At 36.9% G+C, this 21,495-nt stretch overlaps 1 protein-coding gene across 2 annotated transcripts in view; it reads right to left on the bottom strand.

Moving 5' to 3' along the window:
* LOC150101593 (serine/threonine/tyrosine-interacting protein-like) overlaps positions 1–21,495 on the bottom strand; it is a 264,341-nt gene that overhangs the window by 231,610 nt on the left and 11,236 nt on the right. For both annotated transcript variants that reach the window (XM_090400470.1, XM_090400471.1), the window contains exon 2: positions 2,859–2,891. In XM_090400470.1, coding sequence (XP_090256596.1) covers positions 2,859–2,891 — 33 coding nt within the window. The remainder of the gene's footprint in view (positions 1–2,858; positions 2,892–21,495) is intronic.

Raw genomic sequence — 21,495 nt, forward strand, 5'->3', positions numbered from 1 at the left:
GTTCAGGCCTTTATAAGCTCTAGTGTCGAGAGGGACTTCGTCTTAGGTTTCTCAGCCTTCTCTTACCTGGTTCGGCCACCATGTGAGATCCACTGTCGGTCATCGATAGAGCAGCATTCATTCCCTCATTCCATGAGAAGTTTGCTGTCTATAGTCAGAACGCCTCGTTAGAAGAGAGCTGCCCATTACAGTCACAGAAAAGGAATCTTTGCTGGTATAGGAACCACTTGTTTTTTGGTCACTGCCACCACATCACCGAATTAAGGGTTCAAGAGGGTACAGAATTATCAATGACTCAAACAAAGGAGAAGTCCAGCAAGAAATCAAGAGCAAGCCAGAAGAAAGGAAAAAAGAAGGGAGCACTTTCATGTGGATTAAAGATTCGCGTAACGGACAGTACTGAACGAGAATACTGTAAGGATTGCAACTCATTGTAAGTACTTAGATATGCAATAATTCCAAACAATTCACCTCAAGTGTGCCTCTATTTGTAATCTAGTGTGACAATGTAAATAATTACGATAAGGTTGTGCAAGCTGATATTATAAGTGTAAGAAAGGTACTGCATGAGATAGCATAAGTTAATATTGAACAAATAACAATGGTGTTGTTGTTATTGGTTGTTGTTGTTATAATAACTCGCACTCAAGAAGTGCTTTACATTCAAATTGTATAAGTTTGATCAGTAGGATGTACTAAATCGTATTTAGGCTTTAAGAGTAGGAGTGCAGGAGAACTAAAACTAAATTTCTGATCAACACATTGGGCTGATTTTGTCAATGCACTATTTCTAAAATACTTGAACCTGCATAAGATTAAATAATGAAAAGTTGAGTATCAATCTTAAATTGCGATTAAGATCAAGCCACAACTAAATTAAAGCAAAGATTAACTTTAGCAGGGAATAATAACAATATCTGCTTTCTCTTCAGTTTAGAATCTTATAGCTTCACGTTCAATACATAGTCTAACTGGTGCAGTCAAAAAACAAATGTGTTGCACTATAGAGTGTGGAGTGTGCGCAAAAATAAGATATGGTAGAATACAGAAAAATAGCGGCAGCCAACAATTAAGGCAGTCGACATTTTATAACACTAAAGAAATAATTGATGACGAAGTGAGATTATTAAATTGCCATTTGGCCAACAACAAGTCTCTCTCTCCTTTACATGATGGAGAAGAAAATTTGCATAAACAATGTAAAATGTTGAATTACAAGATATCCTGAATGGTTTTCAAAATTTTGTGGATGAATGAAATCTCCCTAAAGCTAAAATTCCCCAAATCATCAAAGAAGCAAGAAAAATTATGAGGGTAGTGGCTGTGAGTTCTGCAGAAGCAAAAAAGGGCATTCAGTTTAATGAACAACATAGCTACATATAAAAGAAATTCTTTCCTCACTAAAAATCTCTCTATCTCATAACTGTAAAACTGATAGAGAAAACACTTGAAGAATGGGATGCAATGTTGTTTTTGAAATCATAGTTACACCAATACAGCTGCTGACAGTTGGATCAAGAAAAAAGGGGAACCCTCCTTTTTCTTGATACCTCCCCCCAAAGTGCTCAAAGCATCAACTTGCCTTGTGGTCTTTGTTTGCCAGCAATTGGTAAGTTTCGACAATAACATAAAACAAAAAAATTTGCGTGTTGCATGAATTATTACTGTTGTTGTCGTCAACTGTCACATGTAAGGGAAATAATGAATCGTACACAAACATTTTTTGGTTAGCATATACACATTTTGAAAAAAAAAAAAAAAAAAAATAGAACTGGTTGTTAATTATTTTGAATGACACCAGTGGGGTATCTTCTATAAACAGTTCTAGGTGTTGGATCATATAACAATTTTAAAGCAAATCAGATGTTTTTAAATTGCCTCATATTTTATACTTCATAATCCCCTTTCAATTTCAGTGCAACTGGACCAAACTGAAGGGTAGTGTTGTAACTGAGGGAGAAGCAAGTAAAATGTCACAGATACTGACACAGATTGCATCCTTCAAGTAATTTAAGCCAATTATTTCTCAGCTCTTATATTATTTAATCTAAAAGCATAGGTAATATCTCATATAAAAACATCTCATATGTTTTTATATGAGATATTACCTATGCTTTTCATATGTAAAAAAGTGAGCTAAGTACCGAGCGCTACTCTACTGACATTAGCGTTGAGAAAGCAAATTCTGTTTTCAATTTGATAACTAAACATACACACGAGACCTCAGTAATTAAATTATTTTTAATAAGTAAATATTTCATCCTAAGTATCTTAGAACATCATCAGTAGTTATTTCAAACAATACTAGGAATAACATACAGTTAGAGCGCATGCTTACAATGGAATCCCATGATGCGTGCAGTAGCATGTTATAGAATTAAATTAAAATATATATATCTGATAACTTTTTATCAGATATATTTATTTTAATTTAATGTGCAGTAGCGCATCATGGAATCCCATGATGCACTACTGCACGCATCATGGGATTCCATTGTAAGCATGCGCCCTAACTGTATGTGATTCCTAGTATTGTTTGAAATAACTGTACTGATGATGTCCAAAGATACTTGGGATGAAATATTTACTTATTAAAAAAAATTTAATTATTGTGGTTACATGTGTATGTTTAGTTATGAATACTTCACAGGTTTCACTATATAATAGAATTTCAATTTGAGTAATACCATAAAACAGAACCCACAACAACAAATCAGAAATAAAAAATAACATGAGCAAAGCAACATTTTAAAAACTCCAGCTGAACATTTGCTTTCTCAGTACTCAGCTCACTATAATCACAACCACTTGCAAATAAAATTTAAAAATCATTTCTTAAATAAAAATATAACTATTACCTGCATGCTTCTTCGCATTGCATATGTCCATTCCTGGAAAAAAAAAACAAAAAAAAAACATTCAGACAAATTCCTTATCATATAAATATTATATATTATGAAAATAATATTCTCTGTCTCACAGACATCCTGGCTAATAAATCCCACTATATGTCACATTGCACCATTACAGAAGTTACAGCAGTAAACAAGATAGCTGCTAAATCAGTGAATAACCTCTTATAAAAGACATTTATAACCAAATACCTTTCTTGTAAAAAGTAAAAATTTCATTCAATTTATCTGGGTCTGACAGGATTTGAGTATATATGGTTCACAGTCAGATTAGTAAAAAAACTACATTCCTCTCTCTCAAGTGAACTGCATATGGTAAGGTAAATGTTACAAATAGTAGAGAGGGAGAAGTCATCTACTTTCAGTAGATAACAAATGTGTAGGATTATTCATCCTATGTGTAAAGGCTTAAGTGCTAGAAAAAAGTTATCTTAGAGGATTAATAGAGGAAAACAGCACTGAGAAAGGATTAAAAATAATATATTTAATTTTTCCAATATTTTAATAATAAGACATGTATACAACACACACAAAGGCAACACAAAACCAAGTGAAACACATGGACAAAAGACTACAATCTTACTAAGCAAGGTGCTTCTGTGGGCACTGTTAAAAGCCTAGGATGCAGTTTTTGCCCGGCATCAATGGATTACCAAAAATCCACAAACCCAATTCCCCTAAGACCTATATAATATATGCTACAGATTCCCAATACTATATATTAGCAAGCCAGTTAGTAAGCTTTCATATCCCCCCCCCCTCACTGGTCATACTACATCCTATATAAAAAAAAACTTGACCCATTTTAAAACTTTGAGAATTTAGCATTAAACAATACAGATATTTTAGTAAGTTTGATGTTATTATTAACATCTGACCTCCATGAACTGAGAGACTCATCGTGCATGGGAGGTACACACAATTACACACATGCTCATCCAACCATGCCTTAAACTAATTCAATGAGTCTAAATTCAAAAACAAACAGGCAAAGCATTCCACTCTCATACGAAGAACTTTCTCCTCACTCCTCTGCTCACATCTTCCTACAGTTTCCAGCGATGACCTCTTATTCCCCCCCCTCCCATTCCATGAAAAATCTCTTCCATGTCAACCTTATTACAATCCCTGACTAGATTATATGTCTCAATCATATCTGCCCCCCCTTCCTCCTATTCACGAGGCTTTGCAATTTACATTCTCTCAATCTGTCCACGTACTTCACATTCCGAAGACCACTGACCACCTTTGTGAATCTTCTCTAGACCCTTTCTAACATATCCTCATCGCCATGAAAACCCAGCACCCAAATCAATGCACAATAATCCATAAGGCCTGATCAAGGCCTTATACAATGGCATCATAACCTCTATTTCTGCATGCAGGGTCCTTTGCATCATTGCCATTATCCAATGTGACATCTTTAATACAACTTGTGCAATGTGGCCCCTGAATTTTAGGGCTTTGTCCACCACCACCCCAAGATCTCTCATCTCCTCTACAGTTCTACTACCTGCTCATTCAAGTAATCAATTCAAGTCCTCCTGGTAAGGCCATAACATTTACTTCGCTCTGCATTGCTCGTCCCAATTTTCCATCATCCGTAAACAGCTGCATATCAGTTAAACCCATCCCAATGTCATTAATATACAAATTGAAAAACAATGGTCCCAAACCTGACCCTGCAGAATACCACTAGTGACCTTCCTCTTTCAGGATACTGCACCCCCATATACAACTTTCTGATTTTATCTGACAGCCAGTCACTGATCCAACTCAGAAGTCTGTTATCCAATCCTATCTGTTTCAATTTAACAGCTTGTAATGAGGTAATCTATCAAAAGCATTTAGAAAATCAAAGTACACCACTGTATATGCATCTCCCTGTACAATGTATTTGTCAACTTGTTATAGTACATATGTTAGTAAAACAATCTGCCATGCTGATAACCACAGAGAATAGTGCTCTTATCAACCCGTTTCTCACCAATCTCTCTCTCTCTCTCGTACCTTTACCACAACTCCAGATATACAGATTGGCCTATAATTTTAGCTACAGACTTATTGCCAACTTTGTGCAGTGGAACAATTTTACCTTCTTTCCACTCCCATGGAACCTGTGCTGTCATAAGACTCTTATTAAACAGGCATGCTAATGCTATTGCCAATTCTCTTAAGATATGTCATCAAATCCTATTGCCTTAGTGACAAAGTTATTTCCTCAAATACCTCCTTCTTACTCACAATTAAGCCATCCTCCCTTATGTCCCGTACACTTAAGTTCCTCAATGCCATGAGGTATTCAGTGATCAAGATGAAACACCCTTATAAATTGATCACTGAATACCTCAACAATGTCTTCTACAGTAGTTACCATTCAACCATTTTCATCCATTAACATCATCTATCTTACCACAATCATTCTTCCTTCTACTTGCCACATATCTAAAAAAACTGTCTAGTATTTTTCTTTGCCTGATTTGCCAATTTTTGCTTATACACACTTTTGTTTTCCTTACTGAGTCACTCCCCTGGCTTGTTTTTTATACCTTTCATATAAATGATTATTACCATTATTCATCTTGTTGAAAGTTTATTTTTCACTTGGTTAGAGTATAATAAAATTAGTTTAATCCTTTATCCAAGTGTGAGCAAACAAAGTTTGCTGGTGTGGTATCACCTTGCCCTAGTCCTGAAGATACTTCAGGCGCAAACTTTGTTTGCTCACACTTGGATAAAGGATTAAACTAATTTTATCATTATTCATCTTGCACTGCCTCCAAAGTATCTTCTTCTAGATATCATGATTAAGCTCCTCATTCATCCATTTTACAGCTACTTTATTCAGCCTTCAAAATATATTTACACATTGATGCTGTTATGTATTTCTTTGTCAGTTCCCAAGCAGCATTTATTTCCTTACCACTCAAACTTTCTCCTAATCTTGTCATAATCATCAACCTAGTAATTTCGCATATATCCTTCCTTCACAGAAGTCTGCATATGGCTAGCCACAATCTAGGTGATCACTTCAGATCGCTCTCACCAACTGGAGGAAAGAGCAAAACTCTACTCACAATTACATCCTCTGATGAAATGATCAGATATAAAACTCTCAATCGTAATCTCTTAAGAACTCTTGAAATTCATTTTCCTTATTCTCAAATGCTATTTCTTCATTCTAATCTATACTGCCATAATTAAAATTGCCCATAATAATTACCCTTGCTTTGTTCACTAATCCAAGTTGTTGAAAGTTTATTTTTCACTTGGTTAGAGTATAATAAAATTAGTTTAATCCTTTATCCATGTGTGAGCAAACAAAGTTTGCGCCTGAAAGTATCTTTCTAAAGAAGTATCTTACCTATCTTACCCTGGCATATAGCAATATACAACTAAATATTTTCTTATATAGAGAAACCTAGAGTATTCATAACTAGAAATACACATGTATGCCACAATAATTAACGTTTTAAATATTTCATCTTAAGCATCATAAGACATCATCAGTATAGTTATTAAACAACAATAGGAATTACATTCAAAAAAACACATTAGTGCACATGCTTACATTGGAATCCCTCTGTATACAATAGCATGTTTAAAGACTAAATAATATTGGGCTGTAATTAAATTAAATTAAAATATAACTGATACATTTATTTTATACAGTTGAGGATAACAATTTCCCCGATTTATGGGTTAGTGAGACAGTCGTTACAGTTAAGATTGGGTCTATGCTATAAGGCTTCAGCACTTTCTTTATACAAATGCTCATGTTTATATATGGATTGATGTAGTAGCTTGGTGTGTTGTCATTGGATCCTATGGTTGGCATTTCAACTGTATGTTGTGCAAGACCAGATTTGTAAGGTTTGATAAGACAGATGTGGTTTTGATCTTCAGAGATGCATTCATTTACAGATCTTCCTGTTTGTCCATAGTAAAACAAATAATAAGAACATGGCACTTTGTATACACTAGGTAGCATTCATCTTATCAAACCATACAAAGTTAGTCTTGCACAACATGGAGTTGAAAATGCCAACCACAGGATCCAATGGCAACACACCAAGCTACTACATCGATCCATATATAAACATGAGCGTTTATATAAAGAAAGTGCTGAAGCCTTACAGCATAGACCCAATCTTAACTGTAACGACTGTCTCACTATCCCATAAATCTGGGAAATTGTTATCCTCAACTGTATAAAATAAATGTATCAGTTATATTTTAATTTAATTACAGCCCAATAGTATTTAGTCCTTAAACATGATACTGTGTATATAGAGGGATTCCAACATAAGCATGTGCACTAATGTTTTTTTCTTTAATGTACTTCCTATTGTTGTTTATTAACTGCACTGATGATGTCTCATGATACTTATGACAATATATTTAAAAAGTTAATTACTGTTGCATACGCGTGAATTTTTATTTATACAACTAAATATGCCTATATGTCAACCTCCACTTTGCACCACACTGCCTCATAACCATTGTCACTATTTCCCCTCTTTCATGTCTACCTTATGTAGACAATTTCCCTGCTATCATCAGCAGCACCCCCCCTGCCTTCTCCCTTCTTGTACTTTCTATCCTTGCAAAAAATACTGTATCCTTGTGATGCAAGATTAGAAAGTTGAGTTGTTTAAGATGAGCAAGAGATGAAATGGATGCAGAATGAAGTTAATTCGAGATATGTATGGAAGAGTGACAATGATAAAAACGAATAATATTGGTATAAAAGAAGTAACGAAAGACCCACAAGTGGCACTGTATGGTGATTCAATTATTAGAGGTATGCTAGACGAGAGGATGTACAAAGTTTGTTTTCCTAGATAGAATGAGTAGAGTGATTGAGGCATTGGATACAAGAAGTAAGCAAACTTCTATTAGTTTCTATTAGTTGTAATAGAAACAAATGACTTGAATGGGTACGAAGAACATGTCAGATAGGATATCAGGAGGTTGTTGAGACGGATAAAAGATAATAGTGTGATAGGAAAGGAAGTAAGTGTGTTTTGCCCAGGTATGGCAGTGGTGAGATGAGGCAGAGGGCAAAGATTATTAATGATGATATGTTGAGGAAATGTGTGAGGAGAAAGGAGTGCAGTTTGTTAATGTGTGGAATGAGTTTAAAGGACAAAGTGAACTATATAAGAGTGATGGACTGCATTTGAATGGTTTTGGTGCGAGTCATGTGGAGAGACTGCTGCTGGGAAGTAGAGAAATGAGTGTAAAGAATGAATCTGATCAAGTGGAAAGTGATGTAGAAGAACAGGAGAGTAAGACAGAAAGACTAAAGAGGTGGTAATTGTGGTAATGAAAGAAGAAGTGAGTAGTGGCATGAGTATAGAGAAGGAGAGAACAGGTGTGCAAGACAGACAGGGAAATGGAGGGGGAGGCTCAGGGTGGACAGGGGAACACAGCATGAGAAAGGTTGATGCTCTAAGAGGATGTGAATGTGTGTGTAGACAAAAAGGGAAGGGGATGACCTGGGATCAAGGAAAAAACAGTTGGATTTGAAGGTTCTAAAACAAATAAGAAGAAAAGAAATGGCTCGAGTTAAGCATGGAGAAGTCACATCAAATAAGTGGTATCAGTGGAACTAGCTATAGATCCAGGAATAAGTTGATATGTTTGTATACAAATGCTAGAAGTTTAAGAAACAAGGAAAATGAAATGGTTGCATTAATTGAGTTTATTCACTAAAGAATTATTGGAATAAGTGAGACATGGTTGGATGAGGATGATATCCTGACAGGAATAGAAATGGAAGAGTATGATGTGTTTCATGAAGATAGAAAGGGTAAAAAGGGAGGGGGGGGGGTTCTATTGATGATTAGAGAAGGAGTTATGGCCATGCAAGAGCAAAATAGTGGCAGTGGTTCTGAGGCAGTATTGTGTGAGATAGGGGTGAACAGAATAAAATACTTAGTAAGATGTTGTTATAGACTTGATAATGTGGATGGTAGTGACCATGAAATGTATAATCAAATTAGCCAAGCAAATAAAACAGGGTGATTATTATAGATGATTTCAATTATGGTAATATAGACTGGGATGATGAGATAGCAACTGGAAGCAAAGAAAATCAGTTTCTTGAGTTTTTGAGAGACAACTACCTCAGACAGTACATAACAAAGGACACATAAGGATTCAGGGTCTTGGATTTTATCATCTCATCAGAGGATGCAATTATAAATAAAGTGTCAAATCACCTTCCAGTTGGTGAGAGCAAAAATGAAGTGATTACCTGGGTAGCTGCCAGCAGTGTGAGGACCTCTGTGAGAAAAGGATATACTGTATGTGGAACTACAAGGCTGGTGATTATGAGGAGCTCAGGAGACAGTTTGCAGGTGTAGCATGGAATGAGAAGTTAGCTGGGAAGGAAATCAATGCAGCTTGGGGGATATTCAAGAACTGTCTAGAAGAAGACATGTATAAGTGTATTCCAAGGGTCAGAAGGTTAAATAAGGTAAGTGTGAAAAGGATGAATGAAGAGATTAAGCATGCAATACAGGAGAAAAAGGCATTATGGAGACAGCAGAGAAGTGGTAATAATCAATTCATGAGGATTACAAAGAACAGGCAAGAAGGGTGACTTGTAATAAAATTAGTTTAATCCTTTATCCACGTGTAAGCAAACAAAGTTTGCACCTGAAGTATCTTCAGGACTGAGGCAACTGGTGGTAAAGGTGGACTAAGCTCTCATCACTTGTCTTATCTCCCATAATGCAAAGCACATCTTGCAGATATGTATAATGCATTAAGGGAAGGGCCACTACCCAGATCGGTTTCAACCTTTATTGACATCTCGTCAGTGGGAGCCAGACCCACAGGTGGTGATACTGACGAGACCTTGATAAAGGTCGAAACCAGTCTGGGTAGTGGCCCTTCCCTTAATGCAAAGCATTATACATGTCTGCAAGGAGATGTGCTTTGCATTATGGGAGATACTAAGACAAGACAAGTGATGAGAGCTTAGTCCACCTTTACCACGAGTTGCCTCAGTCCTGAAGATACTTCAGGCGCAAACTTTGTTTACTTACACTTGGATAAAGGATTAAACTAATTTTATTATAGTCTAACCAAGTGGGAAAAAACTTCCAACAAGGGTGACTTGATTGGTAAGGATAGCAAAATTGAATGATATAAGTAGCAGTTAGCTAAGAAAGCCAAAAAGAATTAATTCTAGGGAGTTCTTTCAATATGTAGCTAGCAAAAAAAAAAAAGAATGATTATGGCAGGATGACATTGAGTAGAGAAAATGGTATAACAACTGCTAAGGAAGATATAGTGGAGATACTCAATGAGCAGTTCATAAAGGTTCTTTCATTCTTGTGAATGTGACATCATGGAGAGTTTGAGAGCAGTTGATGATGAGAGACTGATTGTAAGTGAGCAAGAGGCATATGGGGAATTGAACAAACTTGATGTTAATAAGGTTGTGGTACTTGATAATATATCACCATGTATTATGAAGGAATGTAAGTTTCAAAGGAATGGATGGAGCGGAAGATCAGTGACTTTCTTTGATTAGACACACCACTAGTGACTTTCCAAAAGAGGAACGTCACTAGTGGTGTGCCTCAGAAGTCTGTTTTAGGGTTATTGCTGTTTAACCTGTGTTGATGATATTGGCAAAGATTTGGATGGGGGTTGTTCAGTTGTTTGCAGAGGATGCAAAGTTGGGACAAACTATGAAGAGTAGAGAAGATGTTGTGGCCTTACAAGAGGACTTCAATAGATTGGGTGAACTGGCATGGGAATGTCAGTTCAATGCTGCAAAATGTAAGGTTTGAAAATTTGGGAAACAAAGATTGGATGTAGAATTTACACTTGGTGGGGACATATTGTTGGAGATGGAGGAAATAAGAGATCTTGGGGTGATAGTGGATAAGGATCTAAAATGTAGAGGACACATTGCCAAAATTGTGAGGACAACACAACAAAATCTGGGAATGATGCAGAGGTCATTGACTTGTAGAAGTAAGGAGATTCTTGTTCATTGTATAAGGCTCTAATTAGGCTCTTTCCTCGAATATGAGAAAAGCTTAAGATGCAGTTTCCAGAGTCTAGTGGATAGGAGGAAGAGGCCTATGATAGAGACCTATATGATAGAGACCTACAAGTTAGTAAGGGGATGTTACAAGATCAATGTTGAAGAGGTCTTACAGAAAATGGTAGGAGATCAGGAGAAAACCAGAGGTCATCCCTGGAAGACGGATAAGGAGGATGTGAGCAGAGGTTCTTTGCATGCAGCATCATGAAAGATTAGAATGCCTTGCCAGAGAGGATGATGTCTGCAGAGAATCTGAGTGTATTTAAGGCATGGTATGATTAGCTGCATGTATGACAAAAGGACCTCCTAGATGAGTCTTTGACTCCATGGGGTCCAAGGGTAATAGTAGTAATAATAATAGTTTCTATTATTAGGATATCTTCATTCAACTATGTTTCACATATTCCAATGATTCTGGGGCGAATAAACTCAATCAGTGAAACCATTTCATCTCCCATATTTCTGATACTTCTGCCATCTGTAAACGAACAGAGTTCATTTTTAGGTCTATAACCAGTCCTATCCAAGTCACTTGCTGGTCGTATGTAGGGTATGGTGATGGCATTTTTAAAATCTTGTTGACGAGAGGGATGGGGAATGGGGGAGGAATTGATTTTTTTTTGATACTGTGTTCGCTGTAGCCACTGGAGAGGAAAGTTCTATGTATGTGGTTAAGCTCAGTAGTGAGGGCGGTTCCACTGGAACAAAGATTGTGGGCTCTCTTGGTAAGGGTTTTAATGATACCATACTGTTGTGAGGGGTGGTGGTGGGAGAGTTTGTGAATGTATCTGCCTGTGTGTGTGTGGGTTCTCTGTATACAGTGAAGGCAAGTGTATCATTAGGCAGGCGCGTGACTAAGGTGTCTAGGAAGGGTAAACAATTGTTCTTTTCCTTTTCCATAGTAAACTGGATTCTTGGATGTAGGCTACTGAGATGACCGAGGAAGGAGTCTAACGTGTCTGGGCCATGAGGCCAAATGGAGAACACATCATCTACATATCTTAGCCAGATAGAAGGTTTGAGTGGGGCTGAGTCTATGGCTGGTTTTTCGAAATCTTCCATATAGAAATTGGCAAGGGGGGATGAGAGGGGGAACCCATGGCGGTTCCTTCTATCTGCTTGTAGATTTTGTTATTCCAAGAGAAATACCCAGAGTTGATGGCAAAGGAAAAGAGATCTAAGATGTCAGAGGGGAAAACGTTTTCTAAGAGAGATAAAGTGTCAGTTAAGGAAATATTGGTAAACAAAGAGGAGATATCAAAGCTTACTAATATGTCTGTATTGTTCAAGGTTAAATTTTCTGTGAGGGCTTTAAAGTAGGTCGTGTTTTTTTATATAGGAAGCTGAATTTCCGGTGAGGGGGGACAGAGAGTTGGCCAGCTGTTTAGACAGTCTGTAACAAGGTGCATTGGTGGCATCTACTATAGGTCTGAGTGGGGAATTGGGTTTGTGGATTTTTTGGTAAACCGTATATTCGGGGGGGATGGGAGCGGAAAGGTTTAAGTTTTTTCGTGACGTCAGGAGGCCAGGAGGTTACTTTTTTAAGTAAGATTTTTAATTTCTTAACTTGTGTTTTTGTGGGGTGTGTTCTAGCGGGATGTAGGTAGCACGATCGCGGAGGATAATGTTCATTTTACATTGTTCTTAATACCAGTGAATACAATCGTAAAATGAACATTATCCTCCGCGATCGCGCTACCTACATCCTGCTAGAACACACCCCACAAAAACACAAATTAAGAAATTAAAAATCTTACTTAAAAAAGTAACCTCCTGGCCCCCTGACGTCACGAAAAAACTTAAACTTTTCCGCTCCTGTCCCCCCCCCCGAATATACGGTTTACCAAAAAATTCACAAACCCAATTCCCCACTCAGACCTATAGTAGATACCACCAATGCACCTTGTTACAGACTGTCTAAACAGCTGGCCAACTCTCTGTCCCCCCTCACCGGAAATTCAGCTTCCTATATAAAAAACTCGACCCACTTTAAAGCCCTCACAACACCACCACCACCCCCTCACAACAATATGGCATCATTAAAACCCTTACCAAGAGAGCCCACAATCTTTGTTCCAGTGGAACCGCCCTCACTACTGAGCTTAACCACATACACAGAACTTTCCTCTCCAATGGCTACAGCGAACACAGTATCAAAAAAAATAATCAATTCCTCCCCCATTCCCCGTCCGTCCCTCTCGTCAACAAGATTTTAAAAATGCCATCACCATACCCTACATCCGAGGCACTTCGGAAAAAATAGCCGAGATACTAAAAAAGTATAACCTACACACAGCATATGAGCCCTACCGCAAACTTGCTACCCTTATCCATTCTACGAAAGATCAGCTCCCTCCTCTCTCTCTGCCTGGAGTTTACAAAGTACCCTGTTCCTGTAAGCTTGCATACTTTGCACAGACAGGCAGATCAGCATCCATCCGCCTGGAAGAACACAAGTCGTACATCGTTAAACACAACTATGGCCATTCAGGCTTGGCTGACCATGTTTTGCACCCACAGAGTATCATGGAAGAAAACCACCATGCTCCACCACAGCAAATTCAAGAAAGAGAGACTTTTCTTAGAAGCAGCAGCAGCTCTCAGAAACCAACCAAATCTTAACAAATACGGTTGCATTAAGCTTCCGAAGATTTGGGAAACACTCATCACCAGAGGTCCCACCTTACATTCCAGGCCACCTACTACCGCCCTTAGAGGGCGCTCCACCTAGATAGGACTTTAGTGTCACTCACGTGGTTGGGCTTAGTATTGTAAGTTTTTGTGTGCATGTTACATTAATTGTTTTTGTAATCCCCATAGATGTCCTAGTGACTAGGACGAAATATAGGAAGTATTAAATTCTAATTTAATTCTTTTTGAGTGTTGTAAAAAATCCATTAAACCTCCAACATAATACAGCAATACTGCTGGGCTTTGCAAAAGCTTTTGACAGGATATTGTTTTTTTTTTACTAAATATTTTAAGGAAATTAAAACATCAACTAGGATACACATTAAAATAAATTTTAATATACTTCAATATTTTGGCAATGTCACATTGCCATTTTCAAGAAACTTAAGAACAAGACACATGCACATAGGCACAACAAACAGTAAGTGAGGAAGAAGTAGGAAGCTATTATTTCTCCTGAAGTCCTGATGGTGCCCCCTAGCGGGTAATGTTGGTATTCTTGGGCGATTGGGCTGAAGGTCTTCTGATGTAGGTTTCCCAAATTTGAGGCAGTCTCATGCAGCCAAATTTGTTGAGGTTTGGATTGTTTCTTAGGGCTGAAGCTGATTCCATGAAAAGCCTTTCATGTTTGTATTTACTACGGTGTATTATTGTGGCTTTCTTCCACCGTATTCTATAGCAGGTATCCAGCGCATGGTCAGTAAGACCAGAGTGGCTGTATTGGTGAAACCGGATGTAGTCCTTGTGTTCTGAAATTCTGATATTTTGCTGTCCTGCCTGTTTGGCCAAAGTAGGACAGCTTACATCTGCAAGGGACCTGTATACACCAGGTAGGTCTGGGGGGGGGGGAGGTTGGTCTTTAGTAGAGCGGATTCTTGTTACAGGCCATATAAAAAATTGGCATCCCTTATCCACTCTACTAAAGACCAACCTCCCCTCCCCCCTAGACCTACCTGGTGTATACCAAGTCCCTTGCAGCTGTAAGCTGTCCAAACTTTGGCCAAACAGGTAGTACAGCAAATATCAGAATTTCAGAACACAAGGACTACATCTGGTTTCACCAATACACTTTTCATGGAATCAACTTTAGCCCTAAGAAACAATCCAAACCTCAACAAATTTGGCTGTATGAGACTGCCTCAAATTTGGGAAACCTACATCAGAAGACCTGCAGCTCAATCGCCCAAGAATACCAACATTGCCTGCTAGGGGCACCATCAAGACTTTAGAAGAAATAATAGCTTCCTGCTTCTTCTTCATTTACTGTTTGTTGTGCCTGCATGTACATGTCGTTTCTTGAAAATAGCAACATGACGTTGCCGAAATATTGAAGTATATTAAAATTTATTTTAACGTATATCCTAGTCGACGTAATTTCCTTAAATTATTTAGTAACAAATGCATAACCAACATCTAAGCCTTTCCACGAGAAGACAGGATATTGTATGGAATTCTAATTAATAAATTGCAGCACACGGGGATGGATATAAAATTGGTGAAGTGGATAACAAGGTAGCTGATGAAGAGCTATTGGAGAGTAATTTATTCAAGAGTAGAGTCCAGTAGAGGGCATATAACTAGTGGCATCCACAAGACTTAATTTCTACATTAATGATATATAAACTCTTACTTAACATGACTGCACATCCATTTCATTTCCATTCTGTTAATTCTTTGAACTCGAGGAATATACAGGGACAACTATGCTATAGGTTATGCAACCTTTTATGTGGGTATAATCTCTTTCTTCTTATGGTTCTACAGCCCAAACTGAGTCTTGGCATCCTAACTTTTTTTTTTTTTTTTTTTTGCCTCCAACCCTGTCAGTTGGAGGTAAAAAAAAATGTTTTGGTAATCCAAAACATTACTTCTCCAGTTTAGACATCATAATATTGATGTTGCTATCTTGACTAACGATGTCTAAACATCTTGTTTTAGGTTTCCTTTTAGTCTTTTACCAAGATTTTTACTATTTATTGTCTTCTTAAGAATACAATAAATAGTAAAACTTTCCATTTTTCACATGACAAACATGTCTTGTTCATTGCAAACTTTTTGAACTTGATTACACATGTACTAGATATTGTGGATTCTTTATAGAGCAAGTATATCTCATGGATGTATCTGATTCTCCAGAGAGCACTATCTGGGCCAAATATTATTTGTCTAAGGATTTTCCTTTCAAAAGCAAAAATCAAATTCTCTATCCTTGCTGTAAATATCCAGGTTTCACATTCATAGATAACATATGAAGAAATTATCAACTTATGTATTTTTAATTTAGTCTTCCAAATAAATATCTTTTGAACTAAGTACACATGAGAGAGAATAAAAAGCCTGATTACTTTTCTCTATTTGATTCTGCACTTCCACCATCTCATTTGGTTGGCTAGTGATCATTACTCCTAAATTTTTAAGCTGTTCCACTTTTTCAATTTAAAAGTTTCTGCCTGGTGGTTTTTTAAGGTAGATATTGCTAAGATAAATTTTAAGGTAAATACTGCTAAGGTAGCCCATAAGATTACTTGGCTAGTGAAGAACACATTAACAAGTAGAGATAAGGACGTTATTATTCCTCTTTATAAGACCTTGATACATCCACATCTGGATCACTGTGCTCTGCTAGTTCTGGTCTCCTGGGTTGCTTGGGGATGATGAAGCAGTGGAGAACATTCAGAGGCGAGCAACCAAAATGGTGAGTGGTCTGTGGAATGTTCCCTATGAGGATAGAATGAGGGTGTGTGTGGATTGCAGAAGTTAGTTGATAGGAGAAAAAGAGAGGATATGAGAGAAACATTTTAGCTGCTTAAAAAATTTTATAGGATTGATGCAAGGGAAATGTTTCAGCACTCACCTACAGGAGCCAGAACAAAAGGTCACCCCTGGAAAGATGTGGTTAGTAGAATTTTTGCTCGGAGAGTTGTGAAAGAATGGAAAGGGTTGTCAGAGTCCATTGTGAGTGCTCTGTCTGTTAATGGGTTCAAGGATAGGTATGACAGATTGTGTGGATAGTTTGGGCCTTCTGTGATGAGTCTTTAGACTCCATGGAGATGACCATACAATAATAACAATAATAATAATAAAAAAAAGCTCTTATTTCTAGTTCACCTCAAATCCAGTTAACAATGATAATAATGTCAAGTTAAAAATAATTTGAACACTGTCTTGTATATAGGTAATTTAGTCTTTGGCTAATTTCTCTTGTATTCCATATAAATTTATTACCTCCCCTCCCTCTCAGTAACCAGCTTTACTAATTCTGTTGTCTATTTCCATATTTAACCTATCTTCAGCTGTTTAGACAATTTTTGAACTAAAAATTGTGCCTAAACAACTGAAGTATTTTACCTGTTCTATTGATTTCCCGTTAATGATGCAGCTGATGTTTTCAATGTCTGCTTATTTTCAGTCTGTATTATTGCTGATTTTCATGCCAAATTTGTTACAACAGTTATGCAATTAGTTAAGGAATCCTTATTCTGAATGCATTTAAGAGTATAACACCATCTGCATAAAGTAAAGAGATGAGATTAACAACTCCAATTTTGATGTCAGCTTTAATGCACTTTTCTTCATAATGTGACTCCAATATAAATATGAATATTAACCCTTTTGAGAAATGCAGAGAATGAGAATTGATTGAGGCCTAATGTTGTATCCTCATCTTCTGGTGTACCTATGCGTAGGTATCTGCTAGGATACTGAAAAAAAAAAGGGGGGGAAAAACGAGGATGGGCTGGCAATTTGGGATTTAGCCAATCAAACTGTATTCTGTATCAGCTTAAACCAAAATATATTGAAGGTACAAGAGAATTTGACAACATACAAAAACTCAAACTCAACATTAGCAAATGCTGAGGATCAGCACTATCAACATAAGAAACATCAACAGAAAAGAGAATAAACTGACAGAAGTATTGCAGAAGCAGCATGACAACATAAATTTGTGTCAAATTTTAGACAAAAAAAAAAAAATAAAAGGAGATATTCTACTACACAATAAGAGATAATATCCATGTAATAGGATTAGCAGCTATAGCATTTAACACTTTTAAGGAATCCTTATTCTGAATGCATTTAAGAGTATAACACCATCTGCATAAAGTAAAGAGATGAGATTAACAACTCCAATTTTGATGTCAGCTTTAATGCACTTTTCTTCATAATGTGACTCCAATATAAATATGAATATTAACCCTTTTGAGAAATGCAGAGAATGAGAATTGATTGAGGCCTAATGTTGTATCCTCATCTTCTGGTGTACCTATGCGTAGGTATCTGCTAGGATACTGAAAAAAAAAAGGGGGGGAAAAACGAGGATGGGCTGGCAATTTGGGATTTAGCCAATCAAACTGTATTCTGTATCAGCTTAAACCAAAATATATTGAAGGTACAAGAGAATTTGACAACATACAAAAACTCAAACTCAACATTAGCAAATGCTGAGGATCAGCACTATCAACATAAGAAACATCAACAGAAAAGAGAATAAACTGACAGAAGTATTGCAGAAGCAGCATGACAACATAAATTTGTGTCAAATTTTAGACAAAAAAAAAAAAATAAAAGGAGATATTCTACTACACAATAAGAGATAATATCCATGTAATAGGATTAGCAGCTATAGCATTTAACACTTTTAAGGAATCCTTATTCTGAATGCATTTAAGAGTATAACACCATCTGCATAAAGTAAAGAGATGAGATTAACAACTCCAATTTTGATGTCAGCTTTAATGCACTTTTCTTCATAATGTGACTCCAATATAAATATGAATATTAACCCTTTTGAGAAATGCAGAGAATGAGAATTGATTGAGGCCTAATGTTGTATCCTCATCTTCTGGTGTACCTATGCGTAGGTATCTGCTAGGATACTGAAAAAAAAAGGGGGGGGGGGAAACGAGGATGGGCTAGCAATTTGGGATTTAGCCAATCAAACTGTATTCTGTATCAGCTTAAACCAAAATATATTGAAGGTACAAGAGAATTTGACAACATACAAAAACTCAAACTCAACATTAGCAAATGCTGAGGATCAGCACTATCAACATAAGAAACATCAACAGAAAAGAGAATAAACTGACAGAAGTATTGCAGAAGCAGCATGACAACATAAATTTGTGTCAAATTTTAGACAAAAAAAAAAATAAAAGGAGATATTCTACTAAACAATAAGAGATAATATCCATGTAATAGGATTAGCAGCTATAGCAATTAACACTAAGCATGGAGATACTTTTTTTTAATGCAAGTGATTTCTAGTAGTGATGTGATCTGGTGGATACCCAGACGTTGATTATTACTCATGCTGGTGTTTAGTGGAAAAACAGACATCTAAAGCTAATAATTAACTTACTAAATTTATTTAGCTAATTAGATTAATAAGCCAATATTTTATCTTGGTCACCAAGATATCTTCATAACTGTCTGCCCTTCCTTGGCATTCTACGAGGGCAGTCTGAAAAGTTCTCGGTCAAACAATGAAAAAACTAATTTATAATTTCAAAATTATTTTTATTTTTCAACATAATCTCCCTTAAGACTAATACATTTATTCCAGCGATGCTCCAGCATCATCATCCCGTCTCTGTAGTGGTTCTTAGTAAGATCTGCAAAATACTCCTCTACAACTGCAATCACTTCTTGATTCAAAGAAAAACACTGACCAGCAAGGAAGAGTTTTAGTTTTGGGAAGAAATAGAAGTCAGAGGGAGCTAAATCTGGGGAAGAGGGTGGTGTTCAAACAATTCATAATGCTGATCCCTTAATTTTCCCATTGCCAAAACACCTTCGTGAGCAGGTGCATTGTTCTGATGAAAGATGATTTTTTACTTCTGCAAACCAGATCTTTTCTCATGAATTTTTTCGACTAGTCTGGTTAAAAAATCTGAATAATATTCCCCGGTTATTGTTTTATCCTTTTCAAGATAATTAATAAACAAAATGCCTTTAGCATCCCAAAACACCAATGCCATGACCTTTCCCATTAATGGAACCAATTAAGTCTTCTTTGGCGCTGAACAACCTGCTTCTGTCCACTGTTTTGAATAGCTGTTTGGATTTTGGTGTGAAATGGTGAATCCAAGTCTCATCCACAGTAATAAATCGATGTATAAAATCAGTTTTATTCTTGTTAAAACGCTCCAAGCACTGTTCAGAGCTTTTCATGTGAGTGCGTTTTTGATCTGCTGTGAGCAAGCGCAGCACCCATCTTGTGCAACGCTTTTTCATTTGGAATTCATGCAAAATATATCCTACACATTCTTTTGAAATGCCTATAGTCTCAACAATTCACGCACTTTGACTCGCTGGTCATCCAATACCATATCGTGCACTTGATTAATGATTTCTGGTGTTGTTACACGTTTTGGACATGTTGCACGTGGATCATCTTCAAGGTTGGTATGGCCACGTTTATACTCAGCAGTCCATTTCTTAATTGTTGAAAACAAAGGAGAAGAGTGCACATAAACTTTTAGGAACTTCGAATAAATTTCTTTTGCCGTTAAACCTTCTTTTACAAAGAATTTTATAACCACACGATAGTCAATTTTTGCTTAAGACAGTTGTATAAAACAAACTTCTTGACAGAATGCTTGCAATTTTACATGGATGCTTATGACAGATGTACCAACTTAGAAAAAAAAAATCTTATCTTGCCAATAGTGTTGCTATCTATGGTTTGAGGCTGAGAACTTTTCAGACCCCTGCCCCTCGTAATTTACCAGATGGATCCTTATCCTTTTCATTGTACCTTGTGGAAGGTATATCCACCAACTATCACACCACCCCCTCCTCCCAAACTTAGCAAACAAAACCAAAACCACCTGCATGGAATACATTAGCCTCTCTACTGAAATCAATCACAACTGAGACACTTTTAGCCAATGGCTTATCCCTTAACAAAATCAACAGAGCTCTCTGCACACCTGCTCCTCCAAAATCCAGAACACAAAAAATCTATTGCCATTCCCTACATCTGGAGAACCTCAGAAAAAAAATTACATGGTTTCTTAAAAAGTATAACATGTAGACTTAGGCCTTACTAACTACAGTTACCTGCTCACTTCAAGATCCTCTCCACCACCTGACCATCCAAGGTTCTATAATATCCCTTGCTCCTGCAAACTTAAACACTTCTGACAAATGGGAAGAACTGCCAATATCCATCTAGAAGAATATGTCCATCTACACTACAGTCATTCTAGTGTGGTAGACCGACCATGCCATGGATACAGATCACTGGGTCCAATGGGGTAAACCTCTCTCCTACATCACCTATTTTTGAAATCCGCCATAGAACTACAACATTCCATAAACTTAAACAAATTCAGCTGTATTACACTGCCAGAAATCAAGGGGATCATCATTTTGAGACCAAGTGTTGACCATTTAGGGCACATGTCTATCACCACACCATAGAGGGCGCTTTTTACAATTAATTTGTGTTTGTCTTCCTACTATGTGTCTGCATACATGCTCAATGTATTTCTTTGTGCCCATAAAGATGGCTTGGTGACCAGGCAAAGTATTGGCTTATTCATCTAATTAGCTAAATAAATTTAGTTAATTATTTGCTTTAGATGTCTATTTTTCCATTAAACATGTGTGAGAAGTAGTGATGTGGAAAATCTGTAAATAAGAAACTGGAAAATGAGTCTTACCTGTGCCTGCAGTCCAACTGAAAGTTCTACTAAGAAGAAGTGGAAGAAATTTTCGATTCATTAGAGACAGCAGCTGACAAAGCAAAATAAAAAAGAAAAAGAAAAAAAAAGCTGGTTCAAAATGGAGATCTAAACAGCAGAACAAGAAATGGAC

This window comes from Typopeltis vanoorti, chromosome 11, assembly GCF_054136105.1.
Source record: "Typopeltis vanoorti isolate ZY-2024b chromosome 11, IOZ_Tvanoo_1.0, whole genome shotgun sequence".
Taxonomy (NCBI): Eukaryota; Metazoa; Arthropoda; class Arachnida; order Uropygi; family Thelyphonidae; genus Typopeltis; species Typopeltis vanoorti.